The 14,664-nt window shown below is 35.9% G+C and overlaps 1 protein-coding gene across 6 annotated transcripts in view; it reads right to left on the reverse strand.

Moving 5' to 3' along the window:
* Nucleotides 1-5,066: 5,066 nt before the first annotated feature.
* Nucleotides 5,067-14,664, reverse strand: part of LOC127431074 (RIMS-binding protein 2-like) — a 110,971-nt gene continuing 101,373 nt past the window's right edge. For all 6 annotated transcript variants that reach the window (XM_051681312.1, XM_051681310.1, XM_051681311.1 and 3 more), the window contains 4 exons: nt 12,257-12,354; nt 12,011-12,082; nt 9,254-9,403; nt 5,067-6,840 (listed from right to left, as the gene is read on the reverse strand). In XM_051681312.1, coding sequence (XP_051537272.1) covers nt 6,652-6,840; nt 9,254-9,403; nt 12,011-12,082; nt 12,257-12,354 — 509 coding nt within the window. In that variant the 3' untranslated portion in view covers nt 5,067-6,651. The remainder of the gene's footprint in view (nt 6,841-9,253; nt 9,404-12,010; nt 12,083-12,256; nt 12,355-14,664) is intronic.

Below are 14,664 nucleotides of genomic sequence, written 5' to 3' on the forward strand. Positions count from 1 at the left end.
ATATTTTAGTGTTGTACTGCACCCAGAGCCGCTGAGCTCAGCATGAGCTGCGCTGCAAAAATAGGCTCAACGTCTAAACTATCCGCTCACTGCCGCATCTGGGATGCTTCTGGGACATGCTACCACAGGACTCACGCTTGCAGTGTAAACGGTGTCATCTGTTAATATGAGCGGCGAAACAAAAATGCGCCGCTCACGCCCCGATCACAGAGGATGTGTGAACCCGGCGTAACAGAGATAAACCGCACCGAGGTAAGTAAATCTAAAACTTTTATAATTTATATTTATATAAATTATATTTATATGTTAGGTTAGCGTTCTCCTCGCATGAGACATCTGTCTATGTTCTTTAAAGGAATAGTTCACCCAAAAATGAAAATTTGCTGATAATTTACTCACCCTCAGGCCATCCAAGATGTATCTGAGTTTCTTTCTTCATCAAAACAGAATTTAAGACTTTTAGGATTTAATTTCAGGCCTCCTCCTAACAATGCAAGTGAATGTCCTCCATTTGTTGACGGTCCAAAATGCATATTTAGGATGCATCAAAATAATCCACACGACTCCAGTTGACAAATAAAGTTCCTCTGAACCCAAACGATTGATTATTTTGAGAAATAAAACAATACTTATATACTTTTTAACTAAAAATTTTCACTTCCGTACATCTCTGTGACTTGCGCTCACGAGAGGGATGACATAAACTGGTTGGTAAGGTCACGTGTGACATGGAGGAGGAGTCAGGAAGCGCGTCATTGTTTACATTTTTTTTTATCATTATTATTATTTGGAAATGATTTTGTATTTTATTTTATATTGTTTTGAAATTGTTTTGGACTGTTTTGGTTTGTGAACGGCGCTTGGTCTGTGCTCTGTGCAAGTTTCCCTTGTAAACAATGACGTGCTTCCTGACTCCTCTTCCACGTGACGCGTGACCTTACCAACGAGCTTACGTCATCCCTCTTATGAGCGCATGTCACAGAGATGTACTGAAGCGAACATTTGTAGTTAAAGAGTATCTAAGTATTGTTTTGTTTCTCAAAATAATCAATCATTTGCATTCAGAAGAACTTTATTTATTTGTCGACTGGAGTCCTGTGGATTATTTTGATGCATCCTAAATATGCATTTTGGACCGTCAAAAAATGGAGGACATTCACTTGCATTGTTTAGAGGAGGAGGCCTGAAATGAAATCCTAAAAGTCTTAAATTCTGTTTTGATGAAGAAAGAAACTCAGATACATCTTGGATGGCCTGAGGGTGAGTAAATTATTAGCAAATTTTCATTTTTGGGTGAACTATTCCTTTAAGTGGTCTCTGGTATTTTTAATAGAATAAAGTATATTTACTATGGAAATGGTTAGAATGAGTAGCATTTAGCATCACATGTAAAGCTATAAATAATATATTTTTGCCTCACTCTGTGATTGGAATCCACATCAGATATCACTTCAATTTATTTCAATTACTGAAGAAATGCTTTTAAATGTAATAAATGGTAATTTAAGATAAGCTGTGTAGCCCTTACATGCATCCTCTACTAGGTGTGATTACATGTGATTAAAGGTGCTGTAAGCGATTTTAGCTTTCTGAAGCTTTTATGAATGCGCCGTTGAATTAGCCCCGCCCGCCTATCAAAATCGAGCGAAAGAGCAACATTGTTTGTTCCTGTGGCAGTCAAAATTCAACAATGGCACAATAGCGCCCTCAACTCTCAAAAATTATGAATCATTGCCTCAATGATCCTCTCCAAATGAGAACGAGCAAAATAATTGACAGGTGAAAAGCGTCAATGTTGGCGGTCCGCGGACATATTTTTATTTGCTGTTTACAAAGTCTACAGCTGTCAAAGAGACCGGTGAGATACTGTATCTCAGGACACTTATTTCATTAATATCTTTAAAGGAGTAGGAAAATGTTTTGCATACTTTTCCATTAAAAAAAAAAAATTGCTTACAGCAATACCTTTAACTTTGGCAAGAGACTACAAATTGTATTTTTCATAGAAAGGCATTTGATTCAAAGGCAAAAAGCGAGAAAAGAACATAGACAAAGGTCTTGTGCGAGGAGAATCCTCTACTTTTCCCTGTGGAACCCAGAAGCTTGAACTCTTGCCTACTTTCTGTAAGATCTGAATTTTAGAATATTGAATTCTATAATGAATATTGAATTTCTTCTTGGTCCGTGTACGTTGCGTTCATTCGTTTTTCGTTTTGAAATTAAAAAACAAAAAATAAATTATGCTTTGAATTTTGTTTTTTCATTTAAAAAGAAATAGGCAAAAAACTAAAAACAGCTTGTTTTTTGATAATCAGTTTTGTTAAAAATAAAATTGTAAAAAAAAAGCAATAAATTCGCCAATTTTCGGTGTTTATTGCTCAAAGATATAATATGAATATACAGCTTGAATATTTGATTTGCACATGTGGGTAAGTCTGAAACGCGATTGGTCAACCTGCGCTGTCATCTGTTCTGCCTCACTCAAACCCATCAGTTCAACACAATACAGCTCTACAGATGGATTAATCTAATTTTTAATTCAGAACATTAACATTCTTCCAAACATTAAACAGTTGCATATTTATTACAACTCTGCTGTCACTTGTTAAGCAACCTGAATATGGATTTATCCAGCAACTTACCAACTTGCATGGCAATAACTCACTAAGATGTCGTAGTTTAAAAGGCAGAGTATAAATTATTACACAAATGATGTGATGCAAATGACCAAACATAACCACACATTTGCACGTTTCTATTCATTATAAATAACTAGACTTCCATTAGTGAGTCAATAGTCTTCTGGTTAATGCTGTTTTTAAACTTTGTGCACTCGCTCGGTTGTTTTGTGCTCACTGTAAAGGAGCTGAAATGTATTAAACATGGTATCACATCGCATTAGGTGGCGAAGAACAGACATGATCAGTAAGGGGCAATCATGTTTAATTCTTTGAACACCTATTGTTAATGGTTAGTGAGTCCATCCATATACTGTCTAATAGGGTCTGTCTAAAATAGTCTTGTCAGCAGAAAAATGAAGTGAGAACAAAAATCACAAAAAGCTATAGCAAGAGATATTAAACCAAATCAGCAATGGCAATACACTACACAATTGTTAGCTGTAAGTATGCTTTCTCAGGACCGTAGCGGCAGAGCCCGTTAAACATGGGCAAGCCAAATTGAAGTTTATTGTGTGTGTGTTGCATTCTAAATACCTACAGATCTCCAGAACACTATAGACAGGAAAACGAAGAAACATAATGTTCAAAAACCTACGTATCCCACTTCACCTGTATTATACATTTAGACACATTTTTCGTAATTTGCAGCACAACACTGTATTCTTGTATTCAAGATACATCATTATATATGTTGCTGCACTCAGTTGTTGGGCACAAGAGAAGAGTTGTAATAAATATTCAACTGTCAAACGTTTAGAAGAATGTTAATGTTCTGAATAAAAATGTAGATTAATCCATCTGTAGAGCTGTATTGTGTTGAACTTATTCTGATGGGTTTGATTGAGGCAGAACAGATGACAGCGCAGGTTGACCAATCGCATTTCAGACCCACCCACATGTGCAAATCTAATATTCAAACTGAACATTCATTTTATATCCATGAGCAATAAACATGAGAAATTAGCTAATTTCTTGCTTTTTTTTTTTTTTTTTTTTAACAAAACTAATAATAAAAAACAAGCTAAACCCAGCTTTGCCTATTGCTTTTGAAATTAAAAAACAAAATAACTGATTGTTTTGTTTTTTAATTTCGAAAAGAAAAACGAATGAACACAAGGAACACGGACCTAAATGCCACGTCTAAAATTAAATTATACAAAATTCAAATTCAAATCTTTTTGTCATTAATCTAGCTCTATACACATCACGCTGTGTGAATTTGCACATTATTTGTGATATAAGATTTGGACTGAGTTTGCCGAATATGCTAAAGCTAGCAGTAACGCATTCAGCTTGGGGCCATAGTACACTTTGAAAATCCATACACTACATGGCTGAGTGCATACTGTAGTGAATATTGTGGATAGTGTCATGTGGGACACAGCTAATGTTTATTTTTGCAATTCCGTTTGGTTGCGCTAGTGGCGCAGAAGTTACACACTTCAGCTTTAACACAAATACAACAATACAATCCATGGAAGAGACACGTCTATCACTCATGGATTCGTTTTCAGTCCTGTGACCCGTCAAAAATTTAATTAATTATGTCTATTTCTGCCACACTGTTTGTAGATGTAGTATGTAATTATAGTATGGTAGTATGCCATTCCGAAATCAACCAGAGTAGCCTAATGTTTTGACAGACACTTCTCGGGAAAATCAACCTATGAATATAATTGCCTATTCTCTAGGAATAACGTACAGACGTCACCATTAAAAGACAACATTCACAACAGTCTGTGTACAAATAAACAGCAACCAATTCTGCTACCTGTTAAAAGAACCTTTCAGAATTTTGACACAGCTAAAAAAAAAAAAAAAAGAAAAAGAAAGAAAGTGCAATCACAACATGAAACAACATAAACGTCCTCAGATTTTTACTCACGATCCCTGCAGTGGGCAGTGCAGAGATATAGAAGTCAACACTGCCATCTACAGGGCTTGGAGAACACTTACACTTGAATATTTTAAAGCACTAAAAAAATAAATAAATAAATAAATAAATAAAAAATCTGAAATCTGTAAATTAAGTACAATCATTTATGAATTATCTACAAATGGATTCAAGTAGCCTACAAAAGAGTTTGTCTACGAACAGTTACAACATCCAGTCACAAATGAACACTCAAGATCCTAGACATATTTCTGTTAAATAAAAATATATGTCATTTTTATTTATTTATTTATTTATTTATTTTTATTTTATTTTAACAAAATGATGTTACAATACAGGCAGCTGAACATTTCATACAATCCTTTTTGGCTGTCAATCCATGCTTTTAATTCGAACCTTCTGTCTTTCTTCTACAAGTAATATAGTTCATTCACTTCAAATACGCCTATATGCCATATATATCAAATAAAATGCTTCAGTAGAATAGAGTACTTTTAGTTTTTTTTTTTTAGTTTTTTTTTTAGTTTTTTTTTAAGAACAAACAAATAAAAAGGCAAAACAAAAACAAACTGTACACACAGTTTTTACCCTGGATTAAACCATTCAAGAATGCAACCTAAAACTAACTGGCCACATTATCATGAGATGCCACCACAAAGATGTTGGCCCAACCTTGCAATCGCATTTTGAGATGCGGGGCAAGATGTTTAGTGTTAATGCAAGAGATTTTGCCCTTAATGTAAACTACTAGATTATAGCTTGAGACAACTGAGCCATTATAGGTAGTTTTGCCTGAGGGTATTATTCAACCTGTATATTGGTAGCTGAGAATATTAACTGTGAGGTCCTCTGGCCCAATAGCAAAGGGACTATTACATGGAGTTTGTGTCTACCTAAGCAAGCAAAGTCTTCAGGAAAAACAGCCAATGATAACAGCAGCAAGGAAACATCTTTTAGGCCTATGAATTATGTTCTCATAACCAGCCCCCAATGAAATGCATGTAAACCAGTGGAATCTGAGTAGACACCAAGACACCATCTTTGCTTAAATATTTCTTCTTGAGATGATGACACCACCCTTAATAACTTCAGAAAGGAACAGGAAACACTGTGTAATTAGTAGCACATCACATGATCACACAAGTCATAACATCATTTGTCCATTTCAGTTTAAGGTTTGCACAAACATGGATGCAAAGTGGACACACACCCACTGAAACACACGTCATTCACCAAGAACACACACCGATTGTGCATTTGAAAGGCAAACATAAAGTTTCCATTGTATTTTTATAACTTCAGAGTAATTCTCATGATGAACACAGAAAAAGTTGATCTTCGAGCAAGCAAAAGGGTAAATACTTGGCAAAGACTGATGTGTGGAGACATCAGATGAAGGTAATACATCATACTGAGTTTAGATGAAGGCCACAGCAATGTATAAAAGGATTTGCTCATAGACTGTCCTGATCAGTCTCACCTTATGCCTTGACCACCTTTCGAAAAACTATTTTAAATGAAAATGTATTAGAATTCAACCAAGTGATTTGACTGTTGTCCTTTTGTGTACCGGACTAATGCACTTAATATGGTCATGAGGTTTATAGCAATCGTTTACTGCTATATTATTTATAATGTCAGGCCATATTTTAAGTGCTTTTTTTTTTTTTTTCACCAAGCGGCTGCTGCTACATTATATAATATGTGAACATCTATGAGATTAAATATTTTTGTTTAAAATCCAGCACTTTTATTTGATATATTGAAATAATGAAATAACAATGGAAATAATTAATTAATTATTAACATATTTTTGTCCTCTACATCACAGTATGGATAGATGCCTTCATTCTGACAAAACTCATTGACATATGAGTGGCATATTTAAGTATCTCTCTATTACTTCTATTTCATTTTGTGTACGTGGCATGTTAACAAGAAAGCCATAGAGATGTTTTTCTTTTTTGTGTGTAAGAAAAATTAACTCTAGGTTTCAATAACAACATAAAAATCTAGATTTTCCTTTTTAAGAGAGAAATGCTTCTGTATGCTTAATTTGAAATCAAATTCATACATTTACTTTGAGAACTTTTTGAGCAGTTTCTTCCCTTTAGAGAGCAGTCCTTTTTTCTTTTTAGAGGCCAAATCTCGTGGACCCCTGGCAGGGCTCAATGACCTCATTGGACCAATGGGAAGCAAAGGACGCACAGTGGGAGAGGCTGGTCTTCCAGGGGCCGGAGCTGGGACCGTAGTTTCCACAGGCACCTAATGAAAAATCCATGGGGAGGAAGAAATTATGGAATATTACACAGAAAGCCTATCATTTGCCTGATCATCTGCATTCTTCACACCTAAAACACAGCCCAGATCAGCCGCATAAGACACAAAATTAGAAATATTCCAAGAAAGAAAGAGCCAAAATACTAATGAACTATTGTATTAAAACTCCAGCTAACCAGCGAATATAAACCACTTATGCAAGATGTCTTTTGAGGTAAACATTTATCGAATGAAACTGCTTCCAAAAATATCACATTTGTGTTTGACTGTGTTCAAAATGTGAGAGGGGCAGACTGCCTTGTATTGTAATTTAAGTACCAAAACACAGATTTGAAATCACATGAACTGCACACAGCACACATCGAGAACCAACTGTAGATACCATATTAGTCTAATGCACTGGCATAAGAAGAAAATATCTGTTTTTAAAGACAGATAAACAAACAAAATATCTGAAGTAAAGAAACTGAATTATACAGTAAATAAACCTTATTAAAGAAATATTCCGGTTTAAATACAAGTTAAGCTCAATGGATGGCATTTGTGGCATAATTTTGATCACCACAAACAAATTATTTCATCCCAATTTTTTATTTGCATTTTTTTTTAAAGGAACAATCTGGGTTACAGTTGAGCACTTAAAATGGTGAATGCGAATGGGGCCAATTCAAGACGGTTTAATGGAAGAAATGTTATGCTTAGAAAAGCACGCATTAACTAATCTGTTATAAATTGTCTATTATTTGAGATGTAATGTTATTTAAATAATTGTTTTAGGGTTTATGGCATTATGTTACCATGGCAAGAAAGTTTTAAAATCAGATATAATTTTAAAAGAAATAAATTCACAATTTTATCCCGCTAAAATCATGTTAACATGAATATTGTTTATATCTTGCTTTTATACTTTTTAAAAGTGTACATTTTAAAGTTGACAAATTGGCCCCATTCACTTCCATTGTAAGTGCCTCACTGTAACCCAGATTTATTTTTTTAAGGAGGGACAAGTCAAAATAAATTTTTGTGGTAATCAATATTATTCTAGTCAAGGGCATAGCCAGGAAATGACTTTTGGGTGGAAAGATGGGCCAAATGTTTGCCCAAAGGTGCAGCATTTAATCAGTTCTTTCACACTTTCAGAAATCAGGATTTATGCATTTTTTAAAACTATTTTATTCATATATATTTGAAGTCAAAGAATAATATGTAGTATTCTGAGTGGGCCTGGGTCTAATTCCCATCCTTGGCTACGCCACTGATGCCAGTGCTGTTGATTGAGCTTTACTTGTACTAAACCTGGAATATTATTTTAAGCAGATAACCCTGAACCCAACTAAGGTTTATACAGTAATGTGTACATAGAAAAACAACATAATAGAGAGACCCCAATGAGAGAAAATTCCAATTATATAATTTGTCCATAAAAAAAAAAATAATAATAATACAAAGAGCATCTGCATAAAAGCTCTGCATAAAATCCCTTGCATGAGACCTTTGACTGGTATCCCAAGTTGCTTAACTTACCTAGCAAGACATGAGTCTGCTAGGGTGGGAAATGAACTTTACAACCATTTTTTTTTTTTTTTTTTGCAAAGCCAGGAAAAAAGGAAATTAGAATGCAGCAATTATTAAATAACATCAAAAGTGAGGGGAAAAGCAAAAACAACACATACACACAAATGAGCATATACAGTATGTTCACTAAATGTCCAATAGCAAAAATACATGATTGTTTCAGTTCTTCATTTATTTTTATTTATTTTAATTACAGCATGAATATTAACATTTTAGTCTCTCTGGAAGAGATGGGATGATGTTCTGCTAGTTCATATGATCTGAAAAACAGAGTTTTGAAGATGTGTAACATACACAAAGAAACAAAGCCTCCTCAAAGAAATACAACATTTTAAGTGATGTATGCATTATATAAAATGTATTTGGTCTATTCTGGAAAAAACAGGCATGCATCTCTTATGATGACAACCTAGAATAATTTCCAAATCAGTCTTTTAATAGGGTCAGAAATCAAGAGCCACAGACCCTATGGATTTCACAAAGCGCTTTCACTAATGCATACAGTTTCACTTAGTAGTGTTTCAGTGCAAAGGAGCTTTGTGCTCTTATTCAAAGTCCAGAGCAGGAATGAAATTTGGCCATTTCCCCCACAGTCCTCTGACGATGCTCTACAAGCACTCGCTCTCTTAACTCTGCTCTGTTTGCAGCTGGCTTTGCTTCTCCCTTTCATAAAGAAAGAAAGGTTGGACTGGAAACCACCACCACGGTCACACAACGAAAAAACAAACAAGCACAAGAAAACACAGAGACGGCGAGTGGACCGATAACTCAAACGGAGGATGAATGGACACAGGGCCTAGCGCTGAGAACGGCGATGGTGTACCCGTTTGGCCTCTGGGCGCGGCACCAGTGCCGGAGTTGACTCGTCCTGACCATGGTGGGATGGAGTGTCCGTCAGGTAGACCTCCACATCATCAGGCACTTCTTCTAGAAAGTTAGATGGAACCAAGCCCCGATGTCCGTTAAGCTCACCCTGGAAGAAAAAAGACAGTATGGACCTTATTCACAGTAGCAGCATTAATTATATGGGAATGACCATGAAGCTGTGAGAGACAGACTTACAGTCTCTTAAATGGGTTGTACTGTATTTTAATAAAAATTCTATTGGATCATTCTGCTAATGAAACATAAAAAAATAAAATAAAATAAAAACATATTTCCAAAATATTTCAGTAGACAAAAAACGAGTTAGAAAAACTAGTTTGAAAATTAGGTGTGATCTAGGAGCTTTATACAGATTTATACAGTGCATGCCATTGAAGAGATGGTGAGTATATCCCTCACAACCCCATTTTCATTCATGTCAAAAATCAAATGTGGCGCCAATGTGAATGAGGTCTATAGTGAAATACTCGGCACATAACCGTGTGAGTGGGCAGCAGTGCTAAGTATGAGGGGGTTTGTGGAGAGGAATATAGCTGCAGGCCGAGCTCCAAAAAGGGGCAGTAGTTACAAACCACCAGCAAAAACATACAGAGCACCTACACCTTTCCCTAACCCTGACTGCTTGTAGAAGTGCCCCTTTTGGAGCTAGCCCAACCCCCTTCCAGGATAACCACACCCCATCTGGAGTAACCCCACCCTCTTTTGGAGATTCCGCCCCCATTTGGAGATATCCGGCTGCAGCTATACCTCCTTGGGTTTTTTGGGGTATGACACCCCCAATAAAGTTTTGAACCCCCCCCCCCCCAACATAAGTAAAAAGTATATGTTCTTTCAACAGTATACTTTTCAACAGCATTTAAATGTTAATCATTTTCACTTGCCTTTAACCTTGTGCGACCCCCGCGTCCACATGTGTGGACATTGTATTTTGGCTTCGCTCTAGGAAATGCATAATTTCAATTAAATAAAACCGGCTGAATACTGTTCGCAAGACTCTACACTGTAATTTAAGAGTTAAACTTCTGGTGCACTGAGACATTCCCTCAAAAGTTGAAAAAACATGTTAGTTATTTTGAATAATTTTAAACATTAACACATCTGTGGGTCATTCGCTTCATTTTAATATATATTTTGTTATATTTTATTTTATTATCACTGTACAAAACGGTTCTATTCATTAACATTAGTATATGCATTCCTATATATTTACTATGCATTTTCATATAAAGAATCAATGTATTCATGCAAAAGCTAAAAAAAATTGCTTTCAGAGGCTTTATTGAGTTTGAATGACAATAAGGTGCATTTCTAACTGTTCTGATACCAGTGCAGACAGACAGCACACTGGAGGTTAAGTCATCCACTAAATAGGGAGCAAGATTGCATCCTATAGCTTTCCTATGCATTCACTCCTAAAATCCGATCAAAAGTTCAGTTTCAGGCTGCAGATGATGTTTGGACCACTCAACATGTTTGGCAGACATAGGACAATGATAATCAGTACATAGATTCATTATTTTATAATGCAAAATTTTATTTTAACATGGTTGGCAGTGATTTGATGACACTGGCCTTTACTTTTATAATAATCATTAATTCAGCTTTATAGAAAATCAGCTCAAAAACATGAATAACCAACACTCCTGGACACATAAAATATTTGATGAAAAAAAATTGGATTTCTATAGCTTGGTATTACTTAAAATTTCACAACTTAGTCCTGTTGTCCACATATGTGCATTTTTAGGAAAATTATTTGCTCTAGAAATTTTTATGTATTTTATCTTGTTTATTAGGTGCTACTAGTTACAAATCAAAAAGAGAAATGGAAAATGCACACAGCGGACATGCGGGGTGTCATGTAATATCACCAGGAGAGTAGGATGCAAGTGCAGTGTGGCAGTTTAAAGAAGTTTAGGCAACAAACCAATAAAGACGAAATCCAACTTGATGCAAAATCCAATAATGAGTACAGGCAGAAGGTCAGGCGATCGGCAAACAGACATAACACGGCTAGAAGTAAACTTGTGGTCAAAACAGGCAAAGGTATTTTAACAAGGGATCAGGCGGACTATGAAGGCTTGGCAATGTAAACGCAAGGGAATAGTACGTATACTTCGCAATGTGACTGTGGCTGAAAGTCTCTTATAAAGGGTCTGAAATTGCATGCAGGTGTGTGTAATCAGAAGTCAGGCGATTGAGAACTTTGCATTGTTTTGTGGGAATTGGAATCCGGGGCGGCCATGTTTGGAGGCCGCGTTGCTTGCTGGGATACTGAGGGTTCTAAGGAGGTTAAATATACACTATTGTATGCACCTAATGAGGTAACCATAGAAACCAAAACCTGCTTACCATCAGTATCAGATGATACATTGACAAAACATGACAAGTATTGTCATTATCACTTTGTTATTGATTTCCATTTTGCAAATATATATATATATATATATATATATATATATATATATATATATATATATATATATATATATAAACTGTAGTGTTTTGGTTAGAAAGTATTTAATTCAGTTGCTGTTTGGCTCGGAGTGGAAAAAGGCAATTTTGGGTTGCGGGAGGCGGATTTGAACAGACTGCGGACAGGGAATTTCCTACAGAAATGTCTTTAAATAAGTTGACAACCCCTGAAAAGTAACTGTAAAATTCCCACACCAGTCAACACAACAACAATACTTACATAATAGAACCCGTCTTCATCAATATCCCCAAAAACTGCAATGATGTCACCAGCACAAAACGTCAATTCAGCCTGGGTGAGAAAACACAGCATCAGCAAGTATATACAATCCTATTAAGCAGATTAACAACCTGAGGATGCATAAGTACATATAGGCCTATATACTGTGTGTGTGTGTGTGTGTGTGTGTGTGTGTGTGTGTATATATATATATATATATGCGTAAGTGTGAATGTTTTGTAACACCTCAACATCCACATTTGGGGAGCTCTCTCTGGGGTCGTAGTCATATAATGCAACCATTCTTCCAGTGGCCACTGGGTGGCGACCTCTCCTATTTTGTTCTGTTGAAGAGGAGTAGAGAGGCTGGCTATGTTTTGAAAGCATGTTAACAAACTGTACATACTATTTCTGTATGAATACTGTGCAGGGGATGCAAAATTTAATGCTTACAATACCCTATGTTTTCTAAAAAAAAAGTATCCAACAACTTGGTAGTATACCCAAAATAAATATCACCATCAATTTTAACATGTCATTCTTGAGAATTTCTTGATTGAGATGCCAAAAGTTAAGACGCCTTTGCACAAAATAATAGTAGACAGTATACAGTGTATACAGGGCTGGGCTGTAATGGAATATATGTAATGATGTTACATATTCAGAATACAAAAATGAAGTAACTGTATTCAACCCCCGTTACCCAGATAGCAAATGTACATCTCCGAGATGTCTGTTTTAGATCTTTTCATGTGGAAAACATCATAATCTAATTAACATCTACTAAACATCTTAAAAAGATCAGATTTACAAACATTCTTAATCATATACATCTTAAAGACATCTGCTGAATGTCTTATTGACATCCGAGAGAAAACGTCTTATAGACGTATTGCAGATGAGCAAACAACTTAAAAAAATACATCTTCCAGATGTAAACAGACATCAAATAGACGTCTGGATGATGTTCGTGTGCTATCAGGGTAGTTTTCAAGCACCTGTATTCAGAATACAATTAGGCTACTTCATGACATTTAGTTAGAATACTTTTAGAATACTTCACTCATAATGACCACAAATAGGGCAGATATAAAAGAAAAAAAATGTTTTCAATTAAGTAACAAACTTTTTCTAAACAGCGCACAATCAAGCTACACAAATATAACATTTGCATGCCAAAATTATTTCCACAAATATAACATTTGGGTGCATGATACATTGTTTCCCGCAATTGTTGCTGTGTAAATACATTTATGCAGTTGCGGCTTCTGTGTAATGGCGGAGTAAAGAAAGACGGCTCACGATAAGCATTAGGTGAGTCATGTCCACATCAAAAAGAGAAATAGCAGTTATTAATGACAATAATAGACTACTGTGACGAGGAGGAGGTCGTGGCTGGGCCGTGATGGAGCATGCTGGTGCTGAATAAGCTGATCAGCATGAGAGCTAGATAAAGGGCAGCCGGAGACGCTCGTTCAAGGATGGGCAAGGAGGAGGCGGGAACCGGCAGAACAGTTAACGTAAACTTTAATGAGAAACTCGACTTAAAACAAACATAAAACAAACGTAAACAAACACAGACACATGCAACGCGGCCACGTGCATCTCTCTCTCTCTCCCGAACTCTTGTCTCGGCTGCCCTTTATCTCGCTCTCCCGCTGATCAGCTGATTCAGCGCCGGCTGTGCTCCATCACGGCCCAGCCATGCCCTCCTCCTTGTCACAAGCCCCTAGGGGGTTTAAAGTGATATTATGTACAGTAGATACCAGGGCAATAGTTAAAAGGCACAATTTGTCATCTAATGCAAATAAATTTGAGACAGCAAGATGCTTTTCTGAGTAACAAATTAACATAATGCTTACTCAAAATAACTACTAGTCAACCATTTCCTGTTAATTTCAAACATATTTGGCATTTTATTACATCTTAAGTACAACCCCAATTCCAAAAAAGATGGGACAGTATAAAAATGCTAATAAAAACAAAAATCAGTGATTTGTAAATTATATTCACCCTTTGCCAAATTGAAAACACTACAACTACACATTATATGATGTTTTACCTTGTGAATTTATTTATTTTTATTTTATTTTATGTACAGTAATTTCAAATCAGATGATTGCAACACACTCCAAAAAAGTTGAGACAGGGGCAATTTAAGACTAATAACAATTTGACAAGTTAAAATAACAAGGCAATGTGAAACAGGTGAGGCAATCGTGTCATAGTATATAAGGAGCCTCCAAAAACAGCCTAGTCTTCAAGAGCAAGGATCATTCAAGACTTGTCAATTTGCCAACAGATGCTTCAGCAAATAATCCAGCACTTTAAGAACAATGTTCCCCAAAGACAAATTGGAAGGATTTTGGGCATTTCACCCTCTACAGTGCACAATATAGTTAAAAGATTCAAGGAATATGGTCAAATCTCAGTGTGTAAAGGGCAAGACGAAAACCACTTCTGAATGCACGTTGATGTCTGATCCATCAGATATCACTGTCTTAAAAACATCATTCAGCTGTAATGGATATCATGAACATGTGCTTGGGATTACTTTAGTAAACCTTTGTTAGTCAACACCATTCGCCGCTGCATCCACAGATGCAAGTTAAGACTTTACTATGCAAAGCAGAAGCCCAACATCAACACTGTCC

Source organism: Myxocyprinus asiaticus, chromosome 40, assembly GCF_019703515.2.
Source record: "Myxocyprinus asiaticus isolate MX2 ecotype Aquarium Trade chromosome 40, UBuf_Myxa_2, whole genome shotgun sequence".
Taxonomy (NCBI): domain Eukaryota; kingdom Metazoa; phylum Chordata; class Actinopteri; order Cypriniformes; family Catostomidae; genus Myxocyprinus; species Myxocyprinus asiaticus.